Source organism: Triturus cristatus, chromosome 5_2 (assembly GCF_964204655.1).
Source record: "Triturus cristatus chromosome 5_2, aTriCri1.1, whole genome shotgun sequence".
NCBI classification, from domain to species: Eukaryota; Metazoa; Chordata; class Amphibia; order Caudata; family Salamandridae; genus Triturus; species Triturus cristatus.
This window is the reverse complement of record NC_140588.1, coordinates 69,480,699-69,502,456: the sequence shown is the minus strand read 5'-3', so window position 1 is coordinate 69,502,456 and position 21,758 is coordinate 69,480,699. Positions and strand designations below refer to the sequence as shown.

The 21,758-nt window shown below is 41.5% G+C and overlaps 1 protein-coding gene across 3 annotated transcripts in view; it reads left to right on the top strand.

Moving 5' to 3' along the window:
- Window positions 1–21,758, top strand: part of LOC146822676 (poly(rC)-binding protein 3-like) — a 555,354-nt gene that overhangs the window by 505,313 nt on the left and 28,283 nt on the right. For all 3 annotated transcript variants that reach the window (XM_085606867.1, XM_085606865.1, XM_085606866.1), the window contains 3 exons: window positions 2,261–2,302; window positions 3,015–3,090; window positions 8,230–8,282. In XM_085606867.1, coding sequence (XP_085462993.1) covers window positions 2,261–2,302; window positions 3,015–3,090; window positions 8,230–8,282 — 171 coding nt within the window. The remainder of the gene's footprint in view (window positions 1–2,260; window positions 2,303–3,014; window positions 3,091–8,229; window positions 8,283–21,758) is intronic.

Below are 21,758 nucleotides of genomic sequence, written 5' to 3'. Positions count from 1 at the left end.
CAAATTTCCCACACCTCGACAGGACCCAAGGTCCGGATTGAGTGAAGTAGAGCATGGATGCTTCTAAGCAAGTGCAAGCTCCTTGGGCCAGAAAGATTGGCTTCAGCAATTTCATTCTGCGTGTATCTAATTTGGGACAGCAGCACAAGAGATGGATCCATGATTCATGTCTGTAGCTGCACAGTCTACAAACAACACCTCCTCCCCAGATGGCCCAAACTGATTGTTTATGGTTTCCAATACATATGGTTGTGGCTTTCCCACCATGTAGAAGTTATTCAAGGGGAGTACAATAGCCGAGTTATTTAGTGAGGTTAAGTCCTGGTCCCTTAAGATTACCCTCAAGAGCGTGTCTATTGCCTTTTTCCAGGCTATATTGGGGACCAACCCATTCTTTAACACAGTTTCTTCTATTTGAAGAGGCATGATGTCGTCCTACAGGTACAGGTTCCATGGGTTGCCCATAGTTGAAAACAATTCATTCGTAATGACCCTTTATTGAGTTACCAGGTGCCTTCAGGACTCTAATGTAATATTTCAGTATGGGGGCTTTACAGTCTAAAAAGATTGTTTCACCAACCGAAATTCCAATCTTAGTCTTGACCATCGGATGTAGCGTGGCTGTTGAAATATCTTCCTGGTAGCGGTACAGTGGGTGATATCCAAGACTGGGGTACAGAGCCCAGGGGAGGCTCGATTCCCGGACTGCAGAGCAGGTAAAATGGTTGCGTTTATAACCCTGAATATGGGGGAGGCTGAGGTGCTACTTATTGTCCTGTTCAATAGATTGATGCCATAAATGATTTCTGCACCTTTTTTCTTCAAAGAGTTTACATGTGTGGTATGTTTGGAGTTTTCTTAGAACCAGACTCCCAGGTAGTTGCATTTCCTGACTGTGTTGATGGTCTTGCTGCCTAAGTGCCAGGTGAGGTGTTTCTTATTTCTGAATCTCCCAAAGATGAGAACCTTTTCTTGTCTTGGTTTACCCTACTGTGGTTTTCCTAGTTGCGGGCATTTAGAGTGTTAAGGGCCCTTTGAATGCCAATTCAGTGTGATCCATGGCTTTCCCCAAGTCAGGTGTGAATAGGTTGGGTAGGAGATGAGCGGGGATGCAGCCCTTCTTTTGGCCACAGTAGGTGTTCTTTTGGGAGTGACGTTGCAGGCTCCTGTTTTCACTCAGAAATGATCATGCAAGTAAAGGTTCACCACATAAGTATTAGTATCAGTTATGCCCATTAACCAGGCTGCATTGGTTTGAGTTTTGATGTCTTTCTAACCTTGGTCTGTACATTTCTTGGCTACTCCTTTTCATTAAATGTGAGTTTTTCTGGCATCTAGTTCAATTCACTATAAAAACCTGCATGTCCTCTTGCTTCACTGATGCCTACAAGACATTATTTTTCTGGATTTCATCATTTTGAAGCAGGAATGTTTTCTTGGAGCCATGCCAATTGCAAACACTTATGCTGACAAATGTCATTTTAGCACACACGAGCAAGACATGGAGCTTGTAGTACTCAAGCGTGGCTAAGGCCTGCTGTGGCATGTATTTTTGACTCCCTTGTTTATTCTAATGGCTGATACATGCACCGACTGGCATGTCCTGAGGGAGTCAAACCCTGGAATATGGATGTTTTGATTTAATATTATTATGTTTGCGTTTCCTTCCTTGCTTGACTTAGCATATTTCAGGAGGTAATTTCCCATTCCAATCACCGTAACAACTTTCAATTCAAGCAACTTATAGAAAGTGTTTTCTTCCCATCAGGCCCTTGTCTTTGATATTTGCTGCCCCAGCCTTTCAGCTGCGACCCCCAATCGTTTTCAACATCAAAGGCTTGTTATGCGGCCAGGCTTGCCGGGCTGAGATAAAACAAAAAGAACCTAATACCTCGGAATGGGAGTTTAGTTTTTAGCATTGGGACATTGAGCTTTAATCATGAAGCAGTTGTGAAGCGGAATCCAGTAGCGAAGCATAATCCAATTTGAGATTAATTCACGGTGAATGAAATTAGAGGACAGAAGACACTTGAATCTATCTTTCTTGACTCAGTAACCGAAGAAAGCTGTGGAAAATAATAAAGAAGTTTATTAAGGTTCTGGACCACCTAACACACACACACAAATGGTCTTACAGTTATGGTAGGAATTACAATACAAGGGCTCTTATAAAATGTTTTCTGTTGCTGATCTCAGTACATGAGTTATGCTTTCTGTCACAAAAGAGGAACATAACCTTCATTTATTTTGTATTTTCCAGGCATTTGCAATTCAGGGGCAATACGCTATTCCTCATCCAGACGTGAGTCAAGCACATGCTCATTTATGTCCACTCTCTCTTGCTTTTCTCATTCCGCCCTGATTCTGACTCTCATCCCTCTGCCTTCACTTGCTTCCTCTCCCTAGCCTCAGGATCTCACTGTCATTTTTCTTCATTATTTTCTCCCTCTGGCACTCTTTTCCTCTGTCTCCCACTCCCCACTCATTACCCACCTCTTCTCTTTCTATTTTTCTTTCTCTTTTTCCTTCTTTCTCTCTTTTCCTCACTCATTCTTCGCACCAATTTCCTTTTCTTTCTCCTTCTGTCCTTTCCCTTGATTTGTTCTGGGCGGCATTTACTTTCTGTGGACAAAGATAATGGGATTTATATTTAGAAAAACGTATTTTGGAATTTTAGCTAGTTTTGTTACATGTTGCTTGTAATAATTGCTGGAAAGTACATAAGCCCAGATACAAATTCAGTTTTTCTGTTTGCTTAATATGAATTTGATCAGGTAGAGGGTGGAGTTTGAAATTAAATGTACAAAAACGTAGATCAATTTAACATTAGCCATCATGTGTAGATACAAGTACAATATGTTAACAATTAAAATGCTCTTTTCGTATAACTTTAAACAAGTATTTAAAGCTCTCTTTGATTGGATTGTTAGTTTTAGTACATGTAATATGGTTTGCTGTACTCTGAAATAATTCCAATTGATTGGTTAGTTCTAATTTCCCATCCTGCCCTGCAGTTGACCAAGCTTCACCAGTTGGCTATGCAGCATACCCCCTTTACTCCCCTTGGGCAGACCACCCCTGGTTTCCCTGGTACGTACCCATGACCCCCTGGGGATGTCCTTCTTCTTAATACCTTTGTTTCCCTTGGTCATTGCTTCATTTGTTACTAAATGTGGTCAATGGCCAATTTGCCTTTTCATTGTCACATGTTATGCATTGATTTTGTTGTGTGTCTGTGTCTTCATTATTGATTGTTTTATTCACACATTTTTGTACTTTGTTTTGTACCATATACAGTATATTAACCTAGAAATGACAGTTTGCAGCATCTTTCTGACATGCTGTGTTTCTGTTAGTTCTCATGAAAAAATTATTACACACCACCTCGCTTATACCCATGGATGTTCACATATTCAATAAATGGCAATGAAGAGGCTTAAAAATTGGAAATTTTACCATCTCATGTTGGCACTTTAAAATATACCTCAAAAGGCGATGACAGTTATTGCAAGGTTTCAGTCCAAATCGGCATAAATAGACAAAATGTCTTCGAGGCATCTAAAAATTAGATGGCAGTTTAACCGTCAATGTTCACTTAACTACCTGTTACAATTTCCTGTCGCTCGTGAGCTAAATGAACGTCAAAGAACAGGGCGGGGCAAGCCTGGATGGGCCCACAATCTGAACACGTTTTAAGTATGGCTCATTACCACTAGAGCCTGCAAAGACGAGTTGGTTCTCACTCAATATTTTGTGGGCTATCTACGGTGGCAGGGTGTCCACTGAGTGAATGAGAAGGCATGGAAATTAATGTTGAATACTCACTCCCAAAATATTGATTTTTAGGATCGTCTAATTGATAGTGGGAACCAGTCCATTTTGCTGCCTTGGTAAAATTTGAACATGCCGATTTGGACTGCTATTGGTTGGGTCCATCACACCTTTGGGTGATATCAGAGAATGGTTGCTGAACGTTATCCATACCACAATTAAATTATTACAGGGCCTACAGTTTTTCCTAAAAGCATATACATTTGATCAACATTGGGTACGAGCTTTGTGTGGCTAGTAATAACATTTTATCACATACACCATTCAATAAAGTACAGCATTCACAACCATCACGTTTTAAGTCACCTTTAAAACAATGCTTCTTGCACAACAAAATTTAAAAAATGATCACATGCGGTTGCTTATTTAATAAGACACTTATTTTGAGAAACAGGGGAGAGATTGACATCATATTTTGGGGTAAGTGCTTGAGACAATGAACAAGGAGAAAGCGAGAAAGAGATATATTTGTGATACAGATTCAATAAGGCCTTCTGCATGCACAAACTTAATTTGTGTATGTGCAGTCTTTTTTCCATTCCCACTCCCCAATTATATTTATTTGGACTGTAACCTTAGTATCCCAGCTCCCTTGATCCCTAAGCTTGCATAACTCCTAGATGGATGGCAGTACTGAAACTTATCTACATGTTGCATATTATACCCTAACCACATTTTGTTCTTTGGATGTCTTGAAGCTAAAACAAACCTGTGCAATGTGTTTAAATTGTCATTGGCGCATGTATGAAAGAACATCACTTCAATGACAACAGCACACTGCGCATTGGTTCTCTTGTGACCTCGAGCTACAGTAAAATCTCCGCAGATCTTTCATTCCTCACCAGTGCTTAATATAAGAGAGCACATTTATTAAATACAACATAGGAGAAGAAACAACTTTGCCATCACCGAGGTAGCGAGTGGACAAAGCTCACACGGGTGTTCATACCAAACTGTGTGATTTAAATTGGATTACATACACCAAGATGACGGTGCTCTTGAACAATCATGGTCATTTTGCAGCAATATTTTCTTCATGGATAATCCTTACATGTGGACGGACACCTCCCACCTGTCCTCATGCAAAAATAAGTTACTTCCCTATGTAGAACATTTGCACCAGCCTTTCTGCATTCAGGAATAACATTTAACGTTTAGACATGTTCAACTCAGAATTCCTGCCTTTTCCGTGTTGAACTTCCAAGAATAGAGCACATTTGCTTTGGTCATGGTACGAAAAAGTCAGTTGTGCTTAACTGCACAATCAATGTTATCTTCGTGGAGCTATTTCAATAGTGTTAATTATTCCCTGATATCCAAATCATGGGCCACGCCACAGGCAAGGGTGCATGAGTAGGGTAATGCATAGAGTTGTCTTCCCTTGGGACAATCAAGCACTGACCCTGGCACGAAGCCAGAGAGAATGTAGCTTCAGTGGCAGCCACCGCCTATCTAAACTAGTAGGATGGGGGGTGTTGGGGAATAAAACAAATGTGAAAAAAAACCTACCTGCCGCTCCAGCAGATGCTGCCGGCCGCCTTCTTGCTCCTCTCGTCCGGCCCGGAAGTGGATGGGCTTCAAAGCACAAGATCCCCACCCAATCCAGGCTCTGCTTTCTCGCATGAGAGCAGTGCCAGAATTGGTCTGAGCGGCCTCGTTTGCGGCTCAGACAGTGCCTGGGAGCCTGTGACTTTTCTCCAACACAGCAGGGTTGGAGAAACATAAGTGTGCATGTCTGTTTGGCCGGCCTGAGATGGCCAGCCAATCTGACATTCGCACTTGTAAGTGCACACTACTCCTCCTCCCTGCCATGCCTGACCTGGCCCCATCCTGAATTCATTGCCTGGCTCAGACAGCGATAAACAAAATGATAATAACTTAGTGTTATTATCATTTTACTTATATTCTGCTGGCTCTGGCAATGGGGCAACGCTCCTCCGCCATTAGGGAGGAGCCGCCCCTGTGGAGCTTGAAATGCATTTTAATGATACCAGGAATTCACTGTGCTCCAGGTGTCAGTAATTCTACTCCTTTATATGTAAGTAGTTTATTAAAGGCAAAAATCAAAGTAGGTTCAATCATCTCTAAATATTAATAACATTAAAAGCATAAACGGAATCAGTACAACAAAGAGCTTGTAATATTGGGCCAGATGTATAAAGACCCATTCCCAAACCTGGAGGTGTAATTTGCTCACGCACTGGTTTGTGAATGGGTGCGCACTTTGCAAATCAATACGTGTATTAATACGTCACATTGCAAATTGTCCTTTTTTAGAAAGGATTCAAAAAGTGCTGTCTAATGAATTTCAACTGGGGAGGTTGCAGTTTGAAGCCTCCTTTGATTGGCTGTGAATGTAGGGATAGAGGCCTGCAAGAGACATCTGACCTACGTCCCTTCATTTGCATTCCCCAACAGACAGCAATTTTTTAGAAGAAGGCTTTGTCCGTTAAAGAGTCGTGCAGCTTTTTAAAAAAAAGTGTTTGCCATTTCAGAAGACGTTGGAGGGAGGGTGCAGTGTCCTGAGGACCACTCCATGATCCCACTAACACAGTTCCCAAAAGGGATGCTGCCTCATGTTGACAGCTTCAACTTTGCAAATCAGTCACCAGACCAACTCGGGGTCAGCAACTGATCAATCGCAGTCACAAATCATTGACACACACTTCCAGAACTCCTAAGGAGGAGAGGACACCCATTTCATGCTCCTCCTGTGGCGTTTTAAAAAGAATCGCAAAAGCTCTTTTGCAAGCCAGAAAGACTTTTCGACTTGTAACCAAGCTTGTGCACATCATAAACATCCCTTTCGCAGTTACACATCCTGTGATTTAGCGAATCGCAGAGTTTGCCATTGCTAAAGGGCTGTATCCAGCTGGTCCCTAGTACCCACTCTAATGCAAACAATAAATGTCTCATATTGTTACAGCCTCGAAATGTGTTTTTAATGGCCAAAATTATCTAAATCTCCAGAGACTGCACAGCATGATTTAATTGTATTTGATGTTTTAGCTGCCTCTCCCACTGAGGGGGGTCTCAAAACATTTAAAGCTAAAATGAAACAAGTTGAACACTAATACAGAAACACAACCACAACAGAGTTAGACAATTGAAAAGAAATGCTAGGAAGGACGAGATCCTGTGGAAGATAAAAACTTGCATGGGTGGTCACAGATAATATCCGTGGCAGGAGAGAGTCCAAAATATAAGGTCCAGCTCATTGGATTAAGCCTGACTCAAAAGCGGTGGAGCGGAAAATTCAATGCTAGTGGAATCTCAACTAGTAAGTTGATCATGTCTTGTGCTGTCTAGACCAAACACTTGGCATTCTCTTTGTAATATTCAGCACCTCCTGATGAGTCATTGCCACATTCAAAACAACATTTTAGTCTCCAGTGCAAATGGATCAAATTTCTCATAGCACATTGACAGCAGGCTCAGAAGGGCTCCTGCGTGATTGCCATGCACTAGTTCCTTAAAGAAGTCCCGACTTTGGCTTTGAACATATAGTGCCACTCACGGGTCACACAGAAAGTGCACCAGTTCACACACACCCCTGTGATCAGTGTATGTGATAAAATATTGAGTCGATTGTCAAGTGACCTTTCCTTGCTTCATGTTTTCCTTGTTCTTTGCATTTTTTTATTGTGTTAATCTCTGATCCTGTATCCTTTCCTCCTCAAATGTTGGATGTCTGTAACTTTACTCTGTAAATGCACACTAATTGCCTGAATATCCTGTGCCTATTTCCTCCTCTCCTGCCATATTCTTCAAAACGTATGCAACTTACAGTATTTTGTGCCCTTTACAAGTAAACCTTCCTTTTTCCAAGATTTCTTAAACACCACTAATCCCCACGTATAATTTAAGTAGTTACCCCCAATTTTTCCTGCCCTGCTCCTCCTGCCATTCCCACCTTTATTTCTCTTTATCACATTTACTATTTGCCTTTTTTGGTTTCCTCAAATTTCCATTCTCTCTCCTTCCCCGTATTATAAGACTCCCAGCGTACAGAAGGGTCATACCCCAGCGCCATTTTGGTCATTTGAAGACTAGAACATCTGGAGATTGTCTGAAGCCAGAGCAATCTGACTTATGTGCATTCTCTGCAGAGGACTGGAGGATCACTTGTCACATTTGGTATCGGTTTTGGTAGAGGGCTGAACGCGCAGCTCAGAACAAGGCAAAGTCAAGCCAGCCCTCTTTAGACTTCTGCGTCCCTTTATCGCCCCTCCCCATTTGCTGTAAGTTCTGTACTTCTCTTTGCTGCTGTCTTTGTTCTTTGCATAGTTTGGCCTTTTATTTAAATGTTGTTTATTGTGTCTCCGCCTCCCTCTTCCCTCACCCCTTTCCAAACCCTGTTCATAATTTGCCCTCCCTACCTTTCTTTCCCGCCTGCAGGACTGGATTCCAGCACTCCAACAAGCTCCCATGAAATTACGATTCCAAATGACGTAAGTAGCACCCTCAAGTGATCAGCAGCATTGCTGCATGTGCAGTGTTGCATTTCCAATCAACTGATAAAGAGTTTCACTCATTATAGCGCACTGATATTTGAGAACGGAAATATCCTTCACCATGCAGTCAATACCATGTTGTGCATTTGCAACGCAGTACGTACCACAACTGCGACATTACAACACCTTCCTTTAGCACACAAGCCATTACGATGACTTGCTTTAGGGACCATGGTGTTGGACTGGTGTTGGATTTTAAGACCAACACCTTCCATACTGATACACCAACTGGAGTTGGAATAATAATTTTTACTATTCCAAAACCCAGCACTTCCCTAAAGCATGTCATTGTAACAACTTGCCTGCTAAAGGAGCGCATGGTAATGGCGCAGTCGTGGTACTCACTGCATTGTTAAGCCACACGTGGTTTAGGCTTGCGTGGTTCCATCATACAACTATTTGGGAAGAACTCTCCGGCCTCTGCTCCACCACATCGGTATATAAGCATCCCACATACAGGAAACCAACAGAAAGACAGGCAGGTAGCTAGATGGAGAGGTGAGTATGTAGTAGATAGATAGATAGATAGATAGATAGATAGATAGATAGATAGATAGATAGATAGATAGATAGATAGATAGATACATAGGATAGGATAGATAGGATAGATAGGATAGATAGATAGACAAGAATAAAAGAGATGGATACAAGAGTGGAAAGAGTAGAAAATGAAGGAGAAGAATAAGGATATACAGATAGATATGTCAGGCAGGCAGCTAGTCAAGCAGGCAGACAGATTGACTGACCGCAGGCAGATAGACAGACAGACAGACAGACAGACAGACAGACAGACAGATAGACAGACAGACAGACAGATAGATAGATAGATAGATAGATAGATAGATAGATAGATAGATAGATAGATAGATAGATAGATAGATAGATAGATAGATAGATCGCCTCCAAAACTCGTGCTGCCTGGGGCGGACCGCCCCCTTGGCCTCTCCCTTGCTACGCCACTGGCTGGAAACCTATAAGAGGATAGACAGAATCTAGCCCTCAGGTCAGCAATCAGTGGTAGGGATTGAACTTTACAAGCAATGGGGTATAAAAAACCTCCCTGACTTACATCAAATAAATGAGCAGTGTGAACAAAAGTGACTTCCGCCAGCAGGGTTGGGAAGGGTTCTCAACTAAATCAAATTTTGAAACAAACTGCTAAATAAAACATGTTACAGAACAAGTTTTCAGTGGTTTTGCAAGTGAAGGGGATTGTTGCCAGGAAATGTATGCCCTTGACAGGATATCCTGTGAGGCTCAAGATGGAGATACAGAGGAAACACTGCACCGACATTGTCATAGGTAGACTCTTCCAATACCTTGCTGGAAAATCTGCCCTCGGGGACCACTGGATGCCTGGCCTGTGCAGGTACTTTGTTCTGCTTTGGGTGTGCCCTCTGGGGTAATTGGGGTGGTGGAACTCCAAGCTGGATTGACTGAAGGTATCTCCGCTGGAGAAGAGAAAGTAGTGTGGTGTTGATAGTGGTTCTAATAATTCAGCTATTTATTTCCTCTTTTGTCTTGCTGCATTTCTCTTCTTCCTCTCATCCGTTTCCATTCAGGGGCAGCTGAGATGGAATAATAGTGACCGGTCATGCACAGCATTTTTTCATAAAGAAGCAAAAATTGTAGGGGTGGTGCAGTCTGCTGCCCACAAATGGGCTTTGTTAGACATGGGGATATGGCAGAATACCAAGTATGGGGCTATGATTTTTGGTAGTAGGGGTAGAATTACACTATATATGTGACTTTATTAGGGAGGGGCGGTATTAAGGTTGAGGCTGTGCTTTTTGGGGTGAAAGGACGGTAAGACGCCTGTCATGCGGATGAGTTTTTTGCAATGAGGCAGGATGCCAGGTGTGTGGCCGTTTTTGGGGCCTGGCAAAAAGTCAGATGTTTATAAAGTATATAAATGTTTTAACTTTTTAATGTAGGTTTGCTTGCATATAACTGAGAGTAAAAGGAATGTTGCAATACAGGACTGTCATAAAAGAAAAGAAAATCTAAATTATATCCCCTTTTGTTTTGGGACTAAAATGTGTGAACTACTGAATTTCACATATTAGGAAATCAGTTGAAAACCTCTTAAGAAATCGCAAAAGAAATCATTAAAACATGGGAAATTCTTAAACTAAACTAGGAACAGTTGACACAAAAATGTCGGAACACTGGCAACTACTTTCACATATTGGGAAAACTGTAAAAAACATAATGAGAATCACAAAAGAAAACGTTGAACTTTGGAAATTCCTAAAATAATCCAGTTTAAGAGTGTTGAGTATGTAAGTATGTGATTTTATTGTTTAGGTTTACAGAAAACTATGTACAATATTTACATAAATACACACACCACAGATTATTGGTTAAAAAGGCATTAAAATAATTAAAAACAAACGTGACACGTGGTAAAATAACAGTGGTACTAATCCTGATCTTATCTTGTAACAAATTACATCCATAATTCCAAACTATTATTTGCCCCCTGTTGTGACAAACTTTACCCAGACTGCCAAAATATTTTCAGATCCATACGTAATGCGGTAATTAGCAACACCTGAACAACATCTCAAATGTAACAATAAACAGCCACTCGGCCTACCTAACATTCCTTTGATTGCTGAAATACCGAGCGATTTATTATTTCGAATAATAACGTCTGATCATTTCCAGGTTTCCTGTAAACCAGTGCTAGAAATGGAAAAATAGAAGTGCAGATACTCTGTAGCAGAGTACCTGCTTGTTTCTGACAAGTGCCGGTACTCTCCAATTAAAAGTATTACATTTCTCTTGAGAAGTGCCGGTACTCTCCCTCTCAAAATAAAAAAGTTCCGGTACTCCGTACCTGACAGTACCGGCCCATTTAAAGCACTGCTGTAAACAGATTATGTTGTATGCATTCAGAAAATTGCAGAGTTCCTGGTTATTTTCTTTTTTGCCTGTCCCAGCCGGCGATGTTCCAAGAACATATCTCCAGGATTCCTTAGTTTGACTAGGGTCTTTGTTGCCTGTATCAGGGTTGTCAGCATTGCTTCTCTGTTGATACAGCCTGCTGGCGGTAAATATTGGCACATGGACAAGTCTGTGTGTCTTGCAATTATTACACTCAACTGTTATTGTCAAGTTATTAATGGCCATGTTATTATTTTTCGGGCCTTTGAAAGCAATCATGTTGATCAAGGTGTTATTTGGGGGGTTCCTGGAAGAGTGGCCAGATGGTTCCTACAGGAAGTAAGGATATTTCCTCTCCTCCACCGTTTTTGAGTTTAACCCCCGGTCTGAAAGTATATCTGCTTTTTAAGTATTGTTTCATAAAGGTGACGATTAGACCAATTTGTACATGTAATTTCCCTTTGAATCTTGCTGTTGGTCACAAAATGAACAGACAAAATATTCCCTGACTTAAGGTGTTCCAAATCAGGGGAGCGATGCAAGACCATGAGAATATTTTGGCCATTCCTAATGTCAAATGGACATTCAGAGTCATAAAATGGGCAAAAGTTAATTTGTAGCCGAGTATCTATCTGCCAGATTTGGGAGCTGTTAGAATAAACATCCTCCTGTGTATTTTTCCTCAAGGTGTGCCTTCTGGTATTGTTGGTCACCGGTGTATCCACATCTGGTTGACCATTCATAGCCGAGGGTTGTACGCTGTTGATTAATACGTTCTTATCTTGAGGAGCAGGAGTGATGGCCTTGGTAATCGGGGATTCAATACCACCTTTTCCTCCCGGGGCTGTTGAAGAACCTTTAGTATTTCATATACTTCTTATGTGATTTTAAGTATTTATTTTCCTTCGCCTTCCACTAACATGCTTTATTCACTGAATCTACCACATGCACTTGGTCATTGACCCTATTTCCATAGGTTACAGGTTTGGAAGTCCTGTAGATCCTGCTGATGTTACGGTCCTTCATGCCAATGGGCTAAATTGCTACTTTCCTTGGTTCAGGATTGTTTTAGTTGAATTTGTGTTATTAACTGTAGTGCTTCCGGTTCCTGCAGGAATTATTGGGGTATCTAGTCTTTTCCCCATATAGGCCTCAGTTGGTTGTGTTGCTAGCGGGGCTTTTTTACTTGCCAGTTTCTCAAAAATAGCATATGTTTTTGGGCCCTTAGCCAGTTTTTGAGGAACTGTCCACTTATTTTGACTCTCAAGATTATTGTTTAATTTATGTAATTTCTTCATGCGCTGTTTACATACATAAGGCTGAAAAGAGACTACATCGTCTTCTGGCCCTAAAGTAATAATAGATGCTATGGAAATGTGATCTTCTTCTTGATGTTCCTATGCCACCAGGGCTTAATTTCTTAGATAGACCTGTAGTTATTATGTTGTGGAGGTGTCGATGTCCTAACGGCGCCACTTGTGCAGTGGCTCTTTGATATCTTCTAGGAGGTTAGACTAATATCCTTTGGTATGCCCTATGTGGATTAAAGACTCGCAATTCTACTGTTGGCATTTAAGCCGAGGCTTGCATTTTGCATTGAGGGGGTTCCGCCTAATAATACTTTGCATTTGTAGGGCAACAATATCATCAATATGCCTAAGCTCCTGGGTTTCAGTTATCATTTCTTCCAGGAAAATTCCATGCATTAGGCAATCTCTATATGTTTCTTTCTATGATTGTAAAGTTGAGAGAATCTCCTTTAACAATGTGGTTTGGTTGGCCATTGTGGCAGACTGATCAACCAAAGTGTCCGTCCTTTTAGTTAAGGTTTTACTAATGGCACTGATTTGCATATGGCTGGGTCAAAACTGGGGTGGCGAAGTGAGCTAAAGAATGATGATGGATTCAACCCAGATCTGTGACTGGGGTTGAGTGTCTGAAAAAATCCAGCACTCCATCCATCATCTCCTTCTGTGTACTTATGGAGGCTAGAACTGGATAGGTCGAGGGGACCAAGTCGTCCCCTTTGTTTCCTTGATTGCAGATACAGGGTCAGATTAAGTTTGAAAAGACCTTGATAGAGCTTGCAACCCAAAACTAGATTTGATGGAACATTGTAGATTTTTATTTTTTCCTGGCCGTTTGCCAGCCGTGAGTTGATTAACAGACAGACTATGGTCGATGCTGTTCTCTTTGTGGCCCCGTAAGTGTTCTTGCGGCATCAAGGCTAAGGCCCTTGCTTGTTTCTGGCCCGTTGGCCCCTCTTTCACTTAACCTGTTGATTGAAGGTCAAGTTAAATATGTCCCTAATTGGGATAAAGCTTTGAAATGAAAATTGATTTCCCTTGGCCTTGCAAATTGATCACGGAATCTCCTTTCATAATTAGAATTATGGCCACCACCTCCACTTGCAGACTTGATGGTGTTTGGGCCTTACTTACTAACATCCCTACTCCCATGAGAGGGTCTTCAGCCGGCCCTCTAATTCGTAGAATGTCCCATCCGCGGTTGCAGAGAACCAGACCCTTGGTGGCTAGACCACTGGACAGTCCTACTGGGCACTCAAAACTTGCTCGGCTCCCCAAGAAAGTAGGGCACAGTGGTGGCCTCTAGCCGGAGTTGACACAAGGGGCTTAGACTTCAAGCTGTCCCAATGATAAATTTTACAATCTGTGCCTCTATAGAGTCCTGGTATCTTCTTTTACAGTATACTCGGTTATGGCATCCTAACTCACTGGGATGCCGAGAAGCCCAGATTGCAAGAAAGTTGGGATGTGTCCAAAAATGACTAGAATGTAACTGGAGCAGCAGATAAGCTGGAAAGCAGGTTAAAAACTGACAACAGGAAGGGGGAGGCTGCAGGCCTCAGTATGCCCCAGTGCGATCTTGTTCACACCTTCTCTGTGAGTGTCTGTGGGCATATAATAACTTCTTGCATCCGGCCAGGGAAGTCAGGTCACTAGACCAAAAGGGGTTGAAAAAGAGTTGAGAAAAAGATGCACACAGCGACTCACCTCTCTTGAGGATTGCCGCTCGCATCCACAACCGGAACATTCATATCCGTCCGTTGGTGCTTTGACAAAATGTGAGGGTATTCCGGATCTCCAGCGACCACTCCCAGGCACTATGCAAGGGCCCCAGTCAGGCCACTGACCGATTGTCATATACACTGTACAGAGGTGGGCAGAAATTGTTCCATGTCCTCAAGTGCTCCATGAGCGTCCTGAGCACCGAGCTCACCGCGCTCTGGTCCACTATGGCCCCTCTGGCCCCCTATATGCGGTTCCGACCGAAGTCCAAAATCCGATGCACTGGTCCGTATAGGAATGGGGCCGCTGGGAATATCCAAAGTGCCACTCTGCCAGCCGACCGATATGCAGATCACCTCAAATCCTCTGCTGCAAACACCCCCACTGAGGGCCCCTGCAGCCCCGCAGTCAAGCTGTGTGGCACAGCCTACAGATAACAGCTTGTGTGTCCATGCTTGTGACTCACAACTCCTTCCTGGTTGTAGCTCCTAGCTTGAGACTCACAGTTCATTCCTGGTTCACAGACTTCCGGCTACGCTACGCTCACAGGTGTCGCGGAATCAGAGGTTGAGGGTGGGCACGAGCACGAGCACGATCAAAATAGAGGTTCTATGCTATGTGTCAGCTATGTTAAACATTTAAGAGTGTTAAGGAGGCAAGGATACAATGTTAAGAATGATTTGGGATTAGCAGGAAATGTAACAAAGTGAAGCAGTATCAGGTAGCGAACAAACCAAACAGATGCACCCATAGATTAGGAGGTTATTCCCGATAAATGTTTCATCGGAACCTGCCCGTTACCTTTTCAGTGAGAAGGAAGAAAGAATACCATGGCTGGCATTTGAATACCACTTCTTGTAAGGGATACAACGCTCTTTCTGAGATAGTAGTACTGGCCTTCAATTTCGGAATAATTTTTGTTCCGCATTAAAATGCAGTGCAAAAAAAACACTGCTATGTCATGCAAAATTAGTTATCAACGGCCTCTGAAATTATTTTGGGTTACAAATAAAGGGTAAACCCAAAATTCCTGGGACCTGGGTGCAAGGCAGTATATATTACGGTGGTCCCAGTATTAGAACATCGAAATCATGGAAAAGAAGAGTTCTCAGAACAACGAAGATGAATATGATCTGCAGACTCCCTTGATTTATTCGGGATCTCAGACACACAGATTAATACGGATTCGTTCCACACTACTTTTGGATCTATGCTTCACCTGGACGAGACCTACTAGAATTTCACGAGTGTTTACTCACTCCTTCCGTCTTATGTTTGGGAACCACTGAGTCCATTTTCCCCCCACCAGCGAATTGTGAGAGGTCCCTCCCTAACTATTCACGGTGCCCCCCGCACTCCCCACGTTCGTCCTGAGGAAGACCCCGCCTGTAAGGGTCTGAAGAACCTACACACACACACACACAGGGGTCGCTATTGCCAGTTTCTCTCAACAGTACTTACTTTACTGTGGACTTGTATGCTACATGGCTAAATATCCACAGATAAAATGTGATAAATATCCTATTGTTTCTTGGGCTTGCGAACTGTATATGCCCTAACGTTTGACTGCGATATTCATATCACCACCCATATTTTACTTACCTCACCACCTCACACAAATCACTTTCTCTCCCCTTCCTCCTCCCCTTAGGGCACTGTAATGATGATGATTTTTACAAAAATGTATGTCCTTTAATACTTGTTTGACTATATCCTAATCAGTTTCAGTGTGATTAAATAACACTGAAACAACGGATTCAGTCTTGCGTTAACCTTTTGTTTTGAGCTCTATTGCATTTTTTCTTCCCTTCTTTTACACGATTTCAATGTTCTAATACTGGGACCACCGTAATATATTCTGAAATTATTTTGGCAACAGAGGACCAAAATATGCAACCAGCTAAGCTAAATTATGCGGCAAGAAAATTAGATTAATACAGGATAATGTGGCACATTCTGTTGGCATATTATTTCACTATTTTGGTACTTTTTATACATTGTATTAAAGTGTGGCATAGGGTTTCACCTCTTATGTACCAGTTTAGCACCAGAATACTACAATCAGGAAATTAAAAGAGAACAGGTAACCTTTCCAAGGGAGTCTGTCACTGAGCAGCACCATGTTTTAGTAACTTTTGCTTAGAAACATTTTTTGTTGAAACCTTCAAATTATGCAACATATGCTTGATTATGTGACAAGTGTGGTAAACAATATTGTGCAGAAAATCTCAGAGCCAAGGAATCTCAGAATTCCTGTGGTTGTAAAATTATCTTCATCTTGTTTCTGACTGATTGTACACTGTAAAGCCTACTCTGTGCCACTCCCTTTTGTTAAGAGGTGTATATTGAGCCGAGTTATCTTGGGACCTCCCACTCTTCATCGGGCCACGCTACATCTGCCTTAAGGGTCTGTTTGTCAGAAAATACTGTCAATACCTAGTCATATTTGGGGACAAGCCTTCCAGAAGAATAGTTCATCTGTTACTTGTGGATGTTGTCACGTAGATGAAGAGAGATGGCTGAGGCGTTGATGTAAGAAACAGATTTCAGTAGTTGCTCTGCAGTTCCTTAAGTGATCATAACCTTCTGGACCTGGCTTAGTTTTTGCTCATTTGGAAGCCTTCTCTTATTCTGATTTCTTTTTTGGCATGGATTTGCAGCCTCTTTCTGAATTGATGGGCCTTCATACCGTGGTTGCTTATTTTATGAGCAAGCAAATAACTTTTTAGATGGTGTGATCAATAAACAATGGTTTGGACTCTTGCTTGCTTGCATTTGGATTACTGGGATCACTTGCACTCCCGTCAACCAACCTCGCAACTTTCTTGAATGCATGTCATCGAGAAAGGTTCAGCCAGGCAAGTTTACAAGCGGATGGGAAGATTATTTTTCACTATTGATCCATTCTTGAGGGATTTCTATTGTCTTAAAATGCTCCATTGAGTGGAACACAAGGTCCTTACTGCCGTGGTTGGTGTCATACAAAAATGGGTGTCTGCAAAGTCTTTGCTGAAATAAATGTGGCATACTCTTTCTAGGGCCTTCCCTGGTACACGTTAATGCTACCTACATACTCCAAAATATGTGCTGGGTTCTAGGAAAGGTAGGTCCACCCCCAACCCAACTAGGATTCATACGCACTGGAAGAAGGGGTGAGGGGTCTGCTGTAGCACCCACAAAATAACCATGCTGGAGTTGAGATGGTGAATGTGCAAATAAAAATGCCTTTCAAGTTTGTTTTTATCTTGTCACAGAGGTCAGATGTCAGGCTGTGTCTTCTGACAAGTTGCTGTTTATTTTTATTGTTGAAATTGGTGTTTAGTTTTTTTTCTCTGACTCCAAAGTGTGAGGGTCCTATAATGTGAACTATGGGACAGTCTTGTTGAGTGTAAAAGTAAAGGCTTTAGGATGTTATTTTTTAACACATAACAAAAGTTAAACTACAAAACATTCAAAATATGTCAGAATTTTGAAAAGCGCAAATGATGCACTTTCATTTATAATTCGGATGTGTGACGGAAACAAATATTCCAATAGGATAAACACAAATCAAGACACTTTACTTGGTGATGCACAGTGATATTCATTGACCCCCAATTTCCTCACACCTTTTGTGTGCTCTATAGTTTTTATCAGTAAACTGTATATCTATGCACATTTACTGGCCATTTCACTGGTGTCTGTAAATGACAATGCGCTACCACACTATGCTTCAGTAATATATTTGCGAAAGTGTGCTCCAAAATGCACCATCAGCTACCAATCACACCCTTACCATTCTCCTGTTGAGTGGGTATGGCTCATTTTCTACATTTATTCTTTGTGTAATGCTTCAGTTTTTCCAAATCCCTATGGCTTAAACGACATAACACTGATGGTGGCACGCACGCTGTGAAAGTTGTTCCATCACAACAGGTAGGCTCTGTTCCCAACTGAGGTCTTCATAAAGTAAAAGGTTAAAATGTCTTACTTTTAAAGATGGTCCAATAGCTCATAAATTAACTCTGGCCTCTAAGCATCATGGACTTTGGACTTTCTCCAATGCATTCTGATGGAAAGCACATTGAGAGAATTTTCTTTCTAATATAAGATACTACATTAAAGCTGTGTATTTATATGAAAATAGCTATGACTACAATATAGGTCAAATAAGTGGCTCAAAATGAAAATAAGTGCAGGCTTATACCAAGGAGTGCGCTCTTAGACACAGTGTTGTGTGCAATAACTCCCTTGCCTTCCTGTTCATATTCCATTCTGATCTAGAAGCTCAACTGTCCTCACATTACCTCAAACCCGCCCTCCCCGTGTGCTTTTTAACACTCTCTTTGCCTTCACTAGAAAATTTGTCCCATTATCCTTCTTGTATGTCTGGGGTTGTAAGACTTTACAAGCATATAGCGTTATATAAATAAAAACAATAATGGTGGTAGATTGTAGGTAATTTTTCTCCGCACATCTGCTTGCATTTGTGAGTGATGCAGGACTTGGTGGATTGTGTGCACACCACAGCGAGTTCTTACCAGGCGGTAAGCAAGTAATGCGTGAGCAGCTGATTGGCCTTCTTTGGCTCATTTGTCACCATTGATTTCCGGTGGCGATGCCTTCAAAAAGGACGTAAAAACAATTTCTCCAAGGTCTTTGCGCATGCTGACCTGCTTAATTCTTTAGGTTCTTTTTGCCATTTACACTGAGCACTGTAGGGAATACACATGGATCCACTAAAGAGTAAACACATTTTTACAGAGTCAGCTTTTAACGTTCTGCCTGTTATTCCTGCTCGGTAACCCTGAATAGTGCTCTGTATGAGCAATAGGGAGAGATATTCGTCATGTTGACAAGTTGTTAATAAAGGTAAACGCTTTATCCCTAAAGACTATACCCTTTTAATCACCCTGGAACGTATCCTTAGGAAGCCAAACTACGGCCCTCGTTTATGGGTAATTGGCATGGGCAGCGCCACAAGGCATCTTGCTTCGCTGCCCTACGCCAATGTGAAATACGGTGCATTCCTCTCTTTTCCCCCTGCTCTGGCGCACGATTTTCTGCCTATCGCCAACGCAGGCACCCTTACACCATGGTGCAAGGGTGTTTGCGCTGCATGTCGGTTTCTTTTTGGCAGGAAGGGGCACCTTCCTGCACAAAAATAATCCTGAGAGGCAATTTCCTCTTACCATGTGTGCTACACACTGATGGCATAGGCAAAACCTATTGGTTTTGTCAATACTTGTTGTTACATAGAATCTCACAGAGGCCAGGGATTTCGTGGCAAACCTTAGGTGTAAATGATTTGCACTGTGAGAATCCCTCTTAAACCGTGTTAGGAGAGGTAGTATTTTGCCTTGTCAACTGTAAATGTGTATACATATGCAGTTTTGTGACTGTATGCCTGATTGTTGCCTTGTGGGAAAGTCTATGCTCAGTATAGTAGGCTTGAGTTAGTTGTGGTGGGAAACCAATGGTAACAGCTATATGCTTGATTGGTGTGGAGGGAAATGTTGTGCCAGTTGCTTTGGTCTGTTTATTATGGAAATGAATGATAAAGGAGGTAGACCTGGCTTATGTATTATGAAAAGCATACGGTAAAGCCAGTTTCCTGGGAAAATGTATGATCTATTTATAATGAAAAGTGATGGCAAAGCAAATAGATTTTACATTGTTCTGAAAACTGTATGTGGCACATATTTGTAATTTTATTGCAGATGGATGAATGCCTTGTGGGAAGGCTTATAACTGCTAGTGTAGGTCTGAGTTGGTTATGGTGGCAAGCCAGTGATAAAGGTTATAGCCCAGATTGTTTATAATGAAAAGTTATGATAAACATAGTAAGCCTGTCAGATTGATTGTGAAAAGAGTATGTTGAAGTCGATAAGCATATATGGGAGGAATGTAATTTCCTTGTATTGAAACCTAGAGATAGGTGGGTATTTTGTTACATAAAATTCCATGAAGTACCTTTTAGGGAAGGAGTTTGGTGTTAGTTACGACAAGCCCTTAGTGTATCGAATTTGCACTTTAATAATCCTTACTAGAATTTCATTTTGGCTATCTGCCAGGATCATGTATGATAAGATAGATAGATAGATAGATAGATAGATAGATAGATAGATAGATAGATAGATAGATAGATAGATAGATAGATAGATAGATAGATAGATAGATAGATAGATAGATAGATAGATAGATAGACAGACAGATAGATAGACAGATAGACACACAGACACACAGACACACAGACAGACTGACTTTGGGTCAGCTCTGTTCTGCCATTGGCCTGTCTGAGTATCATGTACGCTCTCCTTCCATCCATGGAAGCATACTGCATGGGGTCATGGTTCAATCCACATTAGTCATTGGCACTTTTGCGCTGTATATTTTTACACGTGGACATCCGCCTGACAATTAGTGCGTCACAGTATCAGGGCTGATTAGCCAGTCTTTAATTTCCACTCTTTTCCTTTTTCATTTCTTTCCTTCTACTCTTTTTATTTAAATGTTTCTTAAGAAGATGCTGCTGCTCTCCAGACAGCACTAAGGGGGCACTGTTTGATGCTCAGGTAATCGGCCGTGTGCCACATCCCACATAGCCACTTCCTCTAAACCAAGAGATTATTGTGGAATGCAGTTGTACAAAGTGTATCGTTTTACCATTCCAAGGTGACCAACGTTTTGATTCTAAATGTAATAGCCATGCTGGAACTTTAAAACAGCAATAGACAATGTACAATACATTAGCAAGACGGACATGCTGCTGTGTTTAGCTTCGCTATTGCAAGCATAGTGCTGCCATGTTTAGATGCAGCATTGTTTATTTTTTCTACTTGTATTCTTTTAATTAATTTTGCATACATTTTTGAGTCTATGTGTGTTGTATTGCAGCTGTGTCAAAGGGTCAATACAAGAATGTGTCAGTAGATGAATGAATAGATGCATGAGTGCAACAATGAGTTACAGAGATCATGAATGAGGAGTTATAGAGTGCCCAAAACCATCAATGACACTAAAGACACTTTCTTTCATAAACTAGAATTATTATGCCAATGCTCATGTTGAACATATGGGTTTTTCATGATTTTGCATGTTAACTGAGCATGAGAATGGGCAAGCACCAATATCACACCAACAGCATATCTTTTAGGAGAAGTTCGGCCAGATCGCAAAACATTTTCTGCTGACACTACTACATACCTGGATAGACTGCAACAAAAGTACTTCAATACAACAACTTCTCAATACCGTATCACCTTAAAACTTCAAAATAGCAGTAACATAATAGAAAACAACACAACTGTACAACAATAACCCAACAACAAACATACAACTCAAAAACAAAACACGAAGCATAACCAAAGTGCAAAAAAATTACAATAATGTAAAAACACAACCCAACAATAAAACAACATAGCAATACAACAGTACATGCCAACACAAAATCACAGCAAAACACAATAATGCACCAACACAAAACAGCGCAACAGTATGATTTTGCAGTTGTGGT